At 42.2% G+C, this 13,891-nt stretch overlaps 1 protein-coding gene across 2 annotated transcripts; it reads left to right on the top strand.

Annotated features, from left to right (window-relative positions):
• The first annotated feature begins 480 nt into the window (after nucleotides 1-480).
• Nucleotides 481-11,982, top strand: e2f1 (E2F transcription factor 1). 2 transcript variants are annotated; one of them, XM_080764321.1, is made up of 7 exons: nucleotides 481-1,746; nucleotides 2,622-2,724; nucleotides 3,848-4,067; nucleotides 5,822-5,974; nucleotides 7,770-7,884; nucleotides 9,476-9,740; nucleotides 11,051-11,982. In XM_080764321.1, exons 1-7 carry the CDS (start codon nucleotides 1,492-1,494, stop codon nucleotides 11,290-11,292), a joined length of 1,353 nt encoding a protein of 450 aa, XP_080620447.1. In that variant the 5' UTR covers nucleotides 481-1,491; the 3' UTR covers nucleotides 11,293-11,982. The 2 variants fall into 2 exon arrangements, with proteins under 2 accessions (XP_080620447.1, XP_080620446.1); XM_080764320.1 differs by having other exon boundaries at nucleotides 9,476-9,749.
• The last annotated feature ends 1,909 nt before the right edge of the window (nucleotides 11,983-13,891 follow it).

The following is a 13,891-nucleotide window of genomic DNA, read 5'->3' as shown; positions in this document are numbered from 1 at the left end:
CCTTATTTGAAAATTAATTTAATTTACGGAAATCCCAATACATTTTCTGAGCTCATTCCGAATATCACATTACAAATAATGATGATGAAAATAATAATAATAATAATAATAATAATAATAATAATAATAAATATTACTTTGCTTAATAGCTAACTAGCATTACTTTATGTCGAAGAGTCAAAACCAAATAACACTACTTTATTGCTCTTGAACAGCTTGGATGTAAACAAACATCTTGAACATAGACTGTAAAATAAGACATTATGGACCGACTGATTTTGTTAAGAAGTGCTAAATTGTCCAATAAAACTAACTATTAAAGGTCCAATTAAATACCCAATGCACTGACTACAGAGCGACGTCACGGCCTCGCTCTCGGCCAATGGCGATGCCCGGATGTGCGCACGTGTCCGTTTCGCGGCAAAAAGGGTTTCGCGCGAAAAACACCCGGGAGTCCTTGTTTACATCGGACGGGACAATAACAAACAATAGGAGGGCATCTGGGATCCGCACGGCGCTTCGATCGAAGGACGGGGATCATTCCGACACCTGCGGTACCGAGCCGGTGCCGGGCGGCTCCGCGCGGGAGCGGATTGTTGGGGTTCTGGTGAAGTTTAGTGCCGGAGCGGAGTGCTTCCTTCCAACACAACGAGGCTGGTTGAAGGACCGAGGCTAGTCGTTAGCATGCATGCTAAGTTGCACAACATTTACATCCTGATCTGCTTACATTGTAAAACGCAAAGAACGTCAGTTGTCCCTCCTAAAAGCTATGTTTCCGTTGGGGCGTATGGACATCGCGTTACTTTTACTGATGTGTAGTTGTTCTCGGGTGGTAAAGTTTTAAATTGTCATGATCTTGGATAATTTAACTTACTCCGTCCCACTTGTGAAAATCTATATTCTTGATTGCTGATCCATGTTATGGATGGTCTGATATGAGCGTCTGATCAACTATACCAGTGGTTGTTTATAGTAGCACAAGCTAGCTAGCTCTTTCTTTTTTTAGCAGGAGGCCCTTGCGCTTTACTGTATTGATAGAAATGATGGAAACAAAAGATTAGCTAACAGGGTGGCTAGCAGGGTGTTTTGCATTGTATTCTTCATTGATTGTTGGACCAGATAGAAGCAGGGTGTTGATAGCTAGATATCCCAAATGCCATATTTACTGTGCTTTTAGTTTGCAGTCAGCTACAGTTCCTGATTGTTTCACCATCAGGCTGAAGTTGTTTTTAGCTCTTGGCTTTAACATAATGATTATTTGGGCATAAAGAAAATTGCATTATTAACATCCATTTGGAGGTTGGCATCTGTTTAGAAATAACATTCAGCCACACAATGTTGAACTGCAAGGGAACTCCCTGAGCAGATCAAATGCACATAGGTGTTGATACACAAGCAGACTAGGCCACATCAGCGTGTGACCCTCCCCTGAGCAGCATCAGAATATCTTGCTAAGGGGTCAGAGTCAACACCATCCAGTGTTGCCCTGCGATGTCAGAGACTCTGATAACGGGGCAGACATCTGAGGATCTGCTGGCTGACTTTGAGACGCTGTTGAATGCTGGAAGTATCAACCTGAATGAGGACCACCAGATAGTGATCATCTCCAGCCCCGCCGGTCATGTTGGGCTCCACCCAACCGTGGCCCCCTCCAGCACAGGGGAGATCCTGCTGTTTGCTACCCCGCAGGGCCCGGTTGATGTGGGGCTTGAGGACAAGAGGCGACCGGCGCTCGGGAGACCTCCGGTGAGCCGGGGAGGATCTGTGGTGAAGGGGAAGTTTAGGGAGGGACTGTGAGGAACCAAACAATCATCTAATAAGTTATTTTGTGCACTGCCATTTCTAAACTGAAACTATCATCAGAGTGTATCTGTATGAAGAGCCCTACCAATGCCAGTGTTTTGACAGATAAAGTCAAGTTTAACTTATACCCAAACTAAATAAATACATTTTGATAGAAAATGGAATCATGTTACATCAGTCATCTGATATCGGTCTACATTATGACACATTTACGATGTATCACTCAAAAAATTGGGCAAGGTTTCAGCCTGATCAGAGCCCTGTTGATGTCTGTAGTAAAACTAAATATTTTCAAAAAGTATAAAATGTCTGTGCACTAGGTGGAGGTAATACTGTAGGCTAGTGTACTTTGGCAGTGTGCATACCAAGTTTAACACAGATCAGGCTAGCGATTTGTGAAATTAGCTATGAAAATTCGTACACAAACAACTTATTTGAAGCAACAACAAAAAATCTAAATCTAAAATATCCAACCTGAACCCACAAGCTGACAACGCTTCGCAATGTGGTGCATTGTGGAGCTTGAAGATCTGCAATTTTTGAAAACGTTGAACACAGAGGTCAAATAATGACAGGTATATTATTTTGGTCAGGCTCTAATCTGTACAATAAGAGCAGCAGCTGTACAAATATTGATTCTAGGGATGTGCAGATGAGACATTTTGGCCGATATTGATATCCAATATTATTAATTGCTGTTATGGCCGATAACCGATATTAACTTCTCTGTCGTTCTTCATTCTCTCCCCTTTTTTTATTGGGGATTATTACTCGAATGATCTTTTGACAGCTGACAGTTTGCTTTCTTCCAATACTAGGTAAAGAGGAAGTTGGACTTGGACAGCGACCACCAGTATGTTAGCACTGCACGGCCTTCTTCCCTTGGTCGGCTACCACCCTCTACACCTGCCCCACCCAGAGGTACACCATAAACACACTGTTCTATCACCCTCTACACCTGCCCCCCCAGAGGTACACCATAAACACACTGTTCTACACCTGCCCCACCCAGAGGTATGCCATAAACACACTGTTCTATCACCCTCTACACCTGCCCCACCCAGAGGTACACCATAAACACACTGTTCTACCACCCTCTACACCTGCCCCACCCAGAGGTACACCATAAACACACTGTTCTACCACCCTCTACACCTGCCCCACCCAGAGGTACACCATAAACACACTGTTCTATCACCCTCTACACCTGCCCCCCCAGAGGTACACCATAAACACACTGTTCTACCACCCTCTACACCTGCCCCACCCAGAGGTATGCCATAAACACACTGTTCTATCACCCTCTACACCTGCCCCACCTAGAGGTACGTCATAAACACACTGTTCTATCACCCTCTACACCTGCCCCACCCAGAGGTATGCCATAAACACACTGTTCTACCACCCTCTACACCTGCCCCACCCAGAGGTACACCATAAACACACTGTTCTACCACCCTCTACACCTGCCCCACCCAGAGGTACACCATAAACACACTGTTCTATGTTTCAAGAATAGGTAGAAAGTGATCTGCCATTATTCGCCTTTTTACATGCTCACAGTGAGTTGCAACGCACAGTGCGTTGTGAACTTGTAGATCAGCTATTTTTTGAAGCTCAAACACATTGTACGTGAACTTTGTGAAGTATAAATTGGCTTTTAGTGGTTAATGCAGTAATAAATGAAAATGACTGAAGTTCATCAGCCAAGAGACGAGCAGTTATTATGACTCACTCAACACTGTAGAAAAAATACATTTAGTCATAGATCAGAGACTACACATACTGTAATACTACACAATGTACAGATCACCATCTTCAGCAGAAAATACACTATAGCTCCTTGTGTGTCACTTGCCAAACAACAATTAGCTTGTTGATGTTGGCTTGTTGATGGATATTTTTGGCAAGCAACATCCTTTATAAAGTATAAATGAAGCTTAAACACTCACAAACCTCAATAGAAAATGCACTCTATTGGTCAACTGCTTTTCATGTTTTTGTTTATTAATGTTTTAATCCCTTCCCATCTTGTCTTCCCCAGTCCCTCGACCTTCGACAGAGAAGTCTCGATATGACACTTCGCTCAACCTGACTACCAAGCGCTTCCTGGACCTGCTGTCCCAGTCCCCAGACGGTGTAGTTGACCTCAACTGGGCCTCGCAAGTCCTGGATGTCCAGAAAAGACGAATCTACGACATCACCAATGTCCTGGAAGGAATCCAGCTCATCTCCAAGAAGTCAAAGAACAACATCCAATGGTTGTGAGTAGAAGACACTGAAAATCGGTTGCAGAATCATTATACCGGTGTAGAAGCCTTTGTTGTCACATATTGCAAACGGTAAAAAAACAACTTGAAGAGGACGGCCACTTGACTACTCATACACACACACACACAGCTCTGCCTCCAACACGGAGAGATGGGGTCGTCTTGGTAAACCATGTCAAAATCTTTGGTTAAAATAAGTGTTAAAAAGCTATATATTGTGATAGTACTCAATGCTAGAGTGTTTGTTCAGTAACAGGATTCTCCATGTCTCCAGCTTTTTATTAAACAGAAAATGCATGTTCAGGTCGGGATACCAATCAGGATCGAGAATACAGATTAAACAAGTGGAATTGTAAGTGATGACACAAAGAAATGGGCAGACAAAATGGAACACTATAATCATTAATGGCTACTTTCTCCTGATTGGCTGCAAATTTGTCACCTACCTGAAAATGTTCTGTTTATTATAGAGCTGAAGGAACAGCTATTATTATTATTGAACCAAACACAAGTCTATAGCAATGATTACTATCAGAATATAGTGATTACCTGCCAGCTTCTCTGTCTAATGGGCGAATAGCAACAGACCAATCTTATGATACACCTAAGGACGTATACCTCCCATCACTTTAATTTTAATATCGAAATATGAGTAAGTAAGCCTTGCCGAGCCATGAAGAGCCCATCTCCTGTCTCTGTAGTGTGAGGCGGCTTAATGTTAACTACTGTTAAGAAGGCATTTGTAGAATCGGCCTCAGGTCTTAATGGGTTAAGTTACCTGTTGCTGTCCACTTCGTGCCTTGTGGCACATAGGGTCTTCACAGAGCACTGTGGCACATGGGGTCTTCACAGAGCACTGTGGCACATGGGGTCTTCACAGAGCACTGTGGCACATGGGGTCTTCACAGAGCACTGTGGCACATGGGGTCTTCACAGAGCACTGTGGCACATGGGGTCTTCACAGAGCACTGTGGCACATGGGGTCTTCACAGAGCACTTCCACCTTTTTCACAGGTCAGCTGCTGCAGTGACAGTCCTCACTTCAGACCATGATTTCCATCCTGCTTCCTTTCTTTCTCAACAGTATACCTCCAGGTGGTCTTTGGATGGCCTTTTTCCTTCTGCTGCCCATGTCATTGCTATGTTGCAGTCGTCGTTGTGTCTTAAATATTTTTGTGCCATCTACGTTTATAAACGTGAACCCTTTTAGCATTGATCCGGCTAGTATGGAGCTCCTCCTTCCCCTTCCCCATCAGCGATGCGATTTTGAAATCCAGCTCTGTTGAGCCTCCATTATAACAGGATTTTCAAAGCACCGTATCTCCAAAGGTTCGAGAGCTGTCCGTGGTGCGCCACCGTGCACCCGGCGATCGCAAATCAATTGTGAGTTTGTACCGCATCGCTGAGAAAATGTAGCTGGTTGAAAAATAGCAGATCTACAAGCTCATAGCGCGCCACCGAGTGGCCCTCTACGAGCTTGTAGGTCTGCTATTTTAGAAAAATCGAAGAACGACTGACATGGCTTTTTCAGAAAACTGTCAGGATGTAGAAGACATTTTTAGAATGTGATCTCAGGTCTAAATGGGTTGACCCGGAGGGGAAAGGAGCTCCGTAGAGAGGGAGCAGACGGCAGTGACCATACTGTGGTCTGCTCCGTAGAGAGGGAGCAGACGGCAGTGACCATACTGTGTTCCTCTACTCCGTAGAGAGGGAGCAGACGGCAGTGACCATACTGTGTTCCTCTGCAGGGGGAACCGCATGGACGGCGCGTCCGCTGCTCGCTATAAAGAAGTGCAGAGAGAGGTGTGTGACCTGACGGACGCCGAGGACCAGCTGGACGATCTCATCGCCAAATGCAACGTCCAGTTGCGGCTGCTCACTGAAGACTCCCAGAACAAGAAATATCCTTTTGCTTTTCAAGGCCATATTTGTGCCTTTTGCTTTTTAGAGAGAGATGGGTCTACCATCCAGTGATTCCCATCCTTGGATACTGGATCAGGGGACGGCCCACTTGAAAATATTGAAGGAGTGTTCAGATGTGTGTACCTCTGTGTCTCATTAGTTGTTGGTATACATGTAGAAACATAATTATTAATTATTCTTATTATTAGAAGGCATTTTTAGAATCGGCCTCGGGTCTAAATCTGTTATTTGTGTATTTTTGAAAAATAGCTGATCTGTACTGTGTACAAGCTCACAACGTGTGGGCTTTGTATAGCTGAGTGATATTTTTGAAAGGTCATTCTAGATAATTATGTTATGGCTATCATTCAAATCAGTAATTTTGGTAGAGCTGTCTATGAGATCCTCTGGAAATCTTGCAGAAGTGGGTGGATTTTAAGTTGCTGGCAGTGAATTGACAGTAAAAAGAAAACACCTGTGGGTCATGCAATACCCTGGATGTAGCATACCTGACATTTCGACATATTCCTCAATTGTGATTTGACAATATTGGAAACAAAACTGGAGAATGTCATTTTGAAACATACTTTCTGTCTGTAAGCCCAGCCCACTGTCACTGCCTGTAGTGCTCTAATGGTTGTCTATGTCTCTCTCTGGTGAAGACAAAATAAAATGTCAAAAGGCAAATTAAAAGAAAGACCACAAATAACCACACTCATTTCACCCTCCCATTTACATCTGGCTCTTCCCTCTCGCCATTTGTGATTGGCCAGCTATATGTTAATGAGGAGTGTGGTCATTTGTCATAGGCCAGCTGTATGTTAATGAATTATGGTCTTTTGTGATGCAATGTGAAGTGGCTGAACTGCGTGGTCATTCAGCTAGTAAGTAGTTTGGGTGCAGTGACACCTAACCTTCACCAGGGGGAGTTCTAACACAGTGCTGCTTGAGACTGAATTCTAGTGTAAGAACATCATTCTTGTCAAACACAAAGGACAGCAGGTACCCTGCATTAGAACATCATTCTTGTCAAACACAAAGGACAGCAGGTACCCTGCATTTGTTTGAAGAAAATGTTTGACTGGAACTACTTTATGTCTCAGTGTTACTACATCCACTTAGAAATGTGAGATCTCGCAAGTCTTCTAGCCCTTAAGGGCCTTCTGGTTGTTTCTAAGATCACGCTCAAGGGTGACCAAGCCTTTCACACTATAAAAGTTGACGTAACCCATTCTGGGCGGGAACCCCTTTTGGTGTTTTAAAGCATTCTGTTCTACTTTAGCTATTGAAAAATTGCAGATCTACAAGCTCGTAGCAGGTCTGCAATTTTTTTGAAAAAATCGTGAAAATCTTTGAATATATATTCTTTCAGAGCGAACGTTTTTAACTCAAATCTTTGGTTCCTGGAATAACATATTTTCAGATGGGGGTCGGCGGCCAATTACATAACATTTTTGGGGTCCTTCACATGAAATATGGAACACCACTGAAACATGAGTTATTTCAGAAAACTGTCAGAACTTTTTTTCCTTTTTTTTCAGGTCAAAATGGGTTAAGAATCTTTTATGTAACGGTTACATAAGCACTTTGTTTTTATCTTGTTTATGTATTTTAGTGTTCTATTTCTCTTGTTGCTCTGTTTTAACTGCTATTTTTGAAAAATCTGGAAAGTGTGATAACTTCTGATTTATAGGGAATTTGTAGGGTAGAATCGGCATAAAGACACAAGATATCTGCCCGATAGCATTAGCATGGCTGATGATCATGTTTGTCCTTAACCTGTGGCGTTCTCACGCTGGGCTATGTGCGCTGCCAGGACCTGAGGAAATCCTTTGATTCTCCAGACCAGCTAGTCATGGTGATCAGAGCTCCACCAGAGACCCAGATGCAGGTCTCTGAACCCAGCGAGGTACATGTAGCCACAGTTATTTTATAATAATAATCACAATTATGTTACATATTCGTTACAATCTGTTTCCATGTTGGAAAAAGGTTCCTATATTAAAAAATATATATGTGTATGTGAAGATGTTTAGGTGCCTTCCACACGAGCTCGGCTCGGGCTATTAGCCCGCCGCGCAGGTTTGTAAACGATATAAAACTTTCCTGCGTCCATATTGCGGTGTTAATTATGCATGTAGTCCAGACGAGAGCGGTAGAGCTCCGGACACCAAGAGAAAGCTTTGTGTATTGTAGGCTAAATGCATATGTGGCATTGTGGCACAATCAACTGTAGCTAGTCTTTCTTTTCATTACAATTTTAATGATTTTACATATAGGCCTACTAATATTCTCATATATCCTCTTCTGCCAGAAGTAGGCTACAAAGTATACATAAGCATGATATTCATCGTTTGCAGATCTTAATGCTCACAACGAGGGGCGGCATGATGCATTGTGAACTTATGAGTTTGACTTTGGATATTGAATATATATTTGTTGGTGCGCAACACCTCTGAATGTCAGATAATTGCTTGTTTAGATTGATTGATTGCACATAGGCTATACAAAAGTATAAAAAAGAGCAATTAGAAACAGTGAAAACAGCCCGTTTATAGAGGAATATGGACAGTAAACAATGTGTTTATCCTACCTGGGGTCTCTCAATGCAAAGCCGTTTTGAAGTTGCACAAAGAATGTTGAATTTCCACCCAAGAAGACGAGGTCCATGCGTGCTGTGCACAGACCTGCCTGAGAGGAACGGATGGATAGGTGGCTGTGCTGCCTATCTTGTATAACCTATATATTAATTATTCTACACTACACCATTTAATAGTAACAATAATGTAGAAGATCATCCGTTTTTTTTCTTGTCTTTCCAGATTGGTAATCACCATAATTTAGACTATATCTGTTCTCCGAAAATAGCTCATCTACAAGCTCACAAGGGCTGCAGATCGGCTATTTTCTGAGAAGATATTTATAGACATTATTTGCAAATATAAAATAGCTGTGAGTGATACTGGAGGTGGACAAAGTCACGTCTCCAAACTTTCCCACTCTGTAAGGTGGTTTAAAATTTGTCCCCAAAAACGCTGTCTCCGTGTGACAGAAAGGGCAGATCGGCTAAATACTTCCCCGGGTAACACAGAATACGTCCTCGTCTGGATGGCCCCTTAGAGAAATGTGACGATATCGAAAAGCGTCATAATTGATGCTTCCTTGGTGCATCATTATTGTAATTTGTGTTGTGTTTTTCAGTCCTTTCCGTTGCAGTGGATGCAAACTGCAGAGGAAGGGATTGAGTATAAATATATCCATGGGATAATAGGACATCGCAAAATAACTAGATTTGTTTGATATTCTGTTTGATATTCATCAGATAATATGTAAACATTAAACGTAGAAAGTGTAGGATTGTCTCGTGTGTGTTTGACTAGGAGTGGGCAATGAACCCTGCACCAAGAATAGGTTATACACACACAAGTCATTTGTGCACTTTTGTCAACTAAACAAAGTACCATGTGTATTCCTAATTTGTACACGTGCGTGTGTTAAAGGGTTACCAGATACAGTTGAAGAGTTCCCGTGGTCCCATTGATGTCTTCCTGTGTCCAGAGGACTGCTCTGATGTTTGCAGTCCTGTGGTTGGAACCAGTCCCTCCAAACCCAACTCTGACCCAACGCTGGCCCCTTCATCCTCTGACCAATTAAATTCCAGAACCCCTCCATCAGCCCAGGAAGTGAGGTCATCATCACCAGCATCGACGACGTCGACGTCGACGGCGGCCTCCCAGCAGGACTCGTCTTCGCTCGTCTTAGGTGGTGAGACAGGTACTTTTCTATTTCTTTACTGCGTCTTAGGTGGTGAGACAGGTACTTTTCTATTTCTTTACTGCGTCTTAGGTGGTGAGACGGGTACTTTTCTATTTCTTTACTGCATCTTAGGTGGTGAGACGGGTACTTTTCTATTTCTTTACTGCGTCTTAGGTGGTGAGACAGGTACTTTTCTATTTCTTTACTGCGTTTTAGGTGGTGAGACGGGTACTTTTCTATTTCTTTACTGCCCATTCATCATAGAATCCATTTTAGTGTTTGTTTTTGCGCCTCAGTTCTGATGATCAGCTGAAACTTGTCGTCCCAAAGACACGTTTAAAAACCTGAGGTCTTCAGCAGTGGCATTAAATGATGGAACAAGCTACCTCTCCATATCAAATACAAATTGGCCCCCACTTTTAAATCCCGCTTTGTTTCATTTTTATTTCCATCCAATTTGAGTTTCTGCATCGATTCGCTGGCTCTTGTTGACCATTTCTTTTGTTTTTTACTTCTCTTGGTGGTTATGTTTTATTTTCTTGTGCAACACTTAACCGTTTGTAAAATGTACTCTGTAAATAAGTGGATTGGATTGGCTTTACTTGATGGGATTCACACAGTCTTTAATTAAAATGTAAAACCGATGCTAGATTTCCTAAAGACCAAACCATGTGCTCACCAATAGTTTGTCAAACCTTATGAGAACATTATTATTTACTTATAAGCAAACAAATACAAATCAGTTTTTGATACTGAAAAAATAAACACAAACTCATGTTCAAAAATAGTCAATCTGCAAGCTTGTTTGTCTATTTATTTATTTTTTAATTAAACTGCCGGACAACTCTCCCACCCGATCGGAAACCGAAAACTCAGATTATGGAGTCTTGAGGAATAGTCTCTTACAATATAGCTGAGTGAAGATTCTTATAGATATACAGAGAAAGGAATATCTGCTTCTCTTGAGTAGTTTCTTATGAACTTGGTTTATTGAGCAAACACAGAAGCAGCACTCTATCTAGAGAAACAGACACGTTTTGGCACGTCTGCTGTTCTCTATCATTTCAACCACCCACATTATAGGGCAGTTAGTTCAAATGTTGGGACATATGATCTGCATAATTGCTTATACCGATGGAGTCAAATAATGGCCCAAGTATGTATCGGTCGTGCTCTAATGTAAACCTAGCCAATGCTATCTTACCAAATTTCAAGTTGAGTATTGCCAGTGGTGGCTGAAACCCTTTTGGGCATGAACAATTCTAAAAATTATAAACCTTTCTCTCGCTTCTTTTTTCGCACACACCTGTCCTCAACAGAATCATTTCTGGGAGGTGACCCCTTCTCGAACCTTGGAGAAATGCCAGACTTTGACCTCTCGCCCCTCTCCTCCTCCGACTTCCTTAATGGTGAGGGGCTGGCACTCCCGTTCGATGGCTTCATTAACCTGTCCCCACCACACTGCCACGACTATCACTTTGGACTGGAGGAACACGAGGGCATCAGCGAACTGTTTGACTGCGACTTTGGTGACCTAACACAGGTTCTGGAGGAGACTTAGGCGAAGAGGAGGGTAGATTCCTCCAACCAGCGTTTAAAAAAAATCTTTCCTGTAGGCCTCAAGGGAAGGTGAGAAATGGGGATAGTTTGCAGTTGCACCTGGCATCAGGAGGAACATGTTGGGTTTCAAACTCCTTGGTGTGGAAGGATGTTTTGAGATGTTCCCTCAGCCCGCCTTGAGAAAGAATGCAGCAGGATTTCACTGCTCCACGGCTACAAGAACAACCCATCTCCCGCAAGCATCTTTAAAGGTGATATAGGCAAGTTTTCAGTGTTTGTACACAGAATTGATCGAGTGTTTCCAAACAAATTAAAATCTAGCTCCACCCCCCTCCCCCCGTCATTCTATTGGCTGAGCCAGGTCACTTCAGGCTATGGGGTTGTTGTTGCTGCTGGGAGGGACGCTATGGATATTGCGCTCGTATGGCTAAATATGACATTAAAAAATTATGAATTTCTATCGATATCATAGTTACAACAATGACATTGAGTTGACATGTTTTTTTAAGGGTAACTGTAGCGTAATCACAATATCACAAGACTGACACGACGAGTCCCGCAAATGAGGAAGTAGGAAGTAGTGGAGCAGACTCACTGGCTCTCAATTCAATTATCTTTCATTTGTAATCGTGCATATAAAACATATTGCCCCTCAAATGCCCCAGCCACTACAGCATCGTTCATGTGAACTACTTTGTCCACGGTTATTCATCGCTATGATGATCAGCGACGGCTTGTCACCGTTGGCGAGCACGGGTTGAATGCAAGCTTCAAGCCGGCCGGACCACCAAACCATGCGCTATACATAGCGATTCTCATAATTTCAACAGGCTTACATATTACATCATAAACATACTATTTCACATGAACAATGGTGAAACTAAGATATGGGGATAATATTATACTTGCAAATTGCAAGTATAATATTATCCCCATATCTTAGTTTCACCAATGCGATTTCATTGCAAGTTGCAATGAAATCGCATTGCGTTTTCATTATAATACTGCTTGGTCGAACACACAGTCACAGCCTCGCGCTGCAATTGGCTAAGACTCCGCGTCACCCCCCACACAGACCCTCCTCCCAACACGACGCTTCCGTCCCGCGACATAAACAACAGTGGATATAAACAGATACAAACACATAGAGGGAGACAAAGGGAGAGTGTATGTCTACAGGGCAGCAGCTCAGCATCAAAATATAGGGGAAGATAGAGGGAATAAGGCCACAAATATAGATAGATAAATATGTTGATTTTTGGCTGAAAACTTGCCTATATCACCTTTAACCCCCCCCTCCCCTAAAATTGTACAGCACAGATTTAGCACTTGCCCATTTTTTTAATTTTAGCAAAAGAGTTTAGCTTTAGTATAGCTATTTAATTTATTTATATGAATAATGTTTTTATATTTTGTACTGAGGGAGATTGCTTTTTGTTTGTGGCGGGTAACTGACTTTTACAGCGTAAAGTCATTAGTGTTATTTCAACTCTAGACTCTACAAATGGAACCAAATGGACTTGTAAGTGTCCATTGAATTCGGGGATAAATTGACACTCTACATGAAATTCTACAGTGTAGAGCTGGTTTCATAAACCTAAATAAGACATCAACTCTTAAAGATGGTTTAATACATAAGACCAGTGAACTAGGCATAATTCATGTTGATGAAACATGAATCTGCATGTTTCTTGCCCTGGCTTTCCCAAATGCATTTATCAGTTATAATTGACAAGACGGGGTCTAATAGTGGGGATCTCTGCCATACATACAGTATCGGACATACTGATCTCTGACCAATCAATGGAGGACTCTTGCATGTCACACGCATGGCCTGGTTGTGTCAGGTTCTAGTCTGTTGTTTGGATAGAGAAGAATTATCTGATAAATCATGGAGAAAAAAAAGGTGTTGTGCACAATTTGATGCATATTGGTCCAAAGGTATGACAAACACAGACCCTCTTCTAGACCCTAGACCCTTATTATAAAATAATAATAGAAAAGAGTGTTCAAACAAGTGAAATCCTAACGGTCCCAGTGCTGGTGTATGTCCATGATCTATTCACATAGAACACACAACATATAAAATATACCTTTCTACTAACTTCACTTGCACTGAAGTGGCTGACAGTGCATAAAGTTGCGATGTGTTGTCAGCTTACAGATCCCCAATTGTTTCCCCAAAACAAAGAAGGCATTGACGTACAGTGGTAGACTTTATTGTGTGACAGCAGTAGTGAAGCTGGGACTTCTACAGATCTGGGATTGTTCTGCATGTGAAACTGATGGTGAAAAACTCTTAGTTGGGCATTTCGCCATAGTCTCAGGGTAGTCGGAGTACAGTCATCAATCAATGATTTTGATCCAAACAAACTTTAACGAGTGAAATAGCTACATTATGATTGTTCTAGCTCATAAAACAACACTTGGTTTCTCAACCACATGAACACTATTGGCGTCCCTACTCTGGGCTAACATTCATCGGTCATTTGGCTGTACTGTGTATATAGAGTTTGTGTGGTTAAAGGTTTCAGGCAGGGCAGTCAATCATAATGTAATGAGAGGGCCAGGCTCCAGAAACGTAAGTAGGGTTCTACTCT

Source organism: Protomyctophum bolini (assembly GCF_963924005.1).
Source record: "Protomyctophum bolini genome assembly, chromosome: 5".
NCBI lineage: Eukaryota > Metazoa > Chordata > Actinopteri > Myctophiformes > Myctophidae > Protomyctophum > Protomyctophum bolini.
This window is presented reverse-complemented; position numbering and strand designations above follow the sequence as displayed.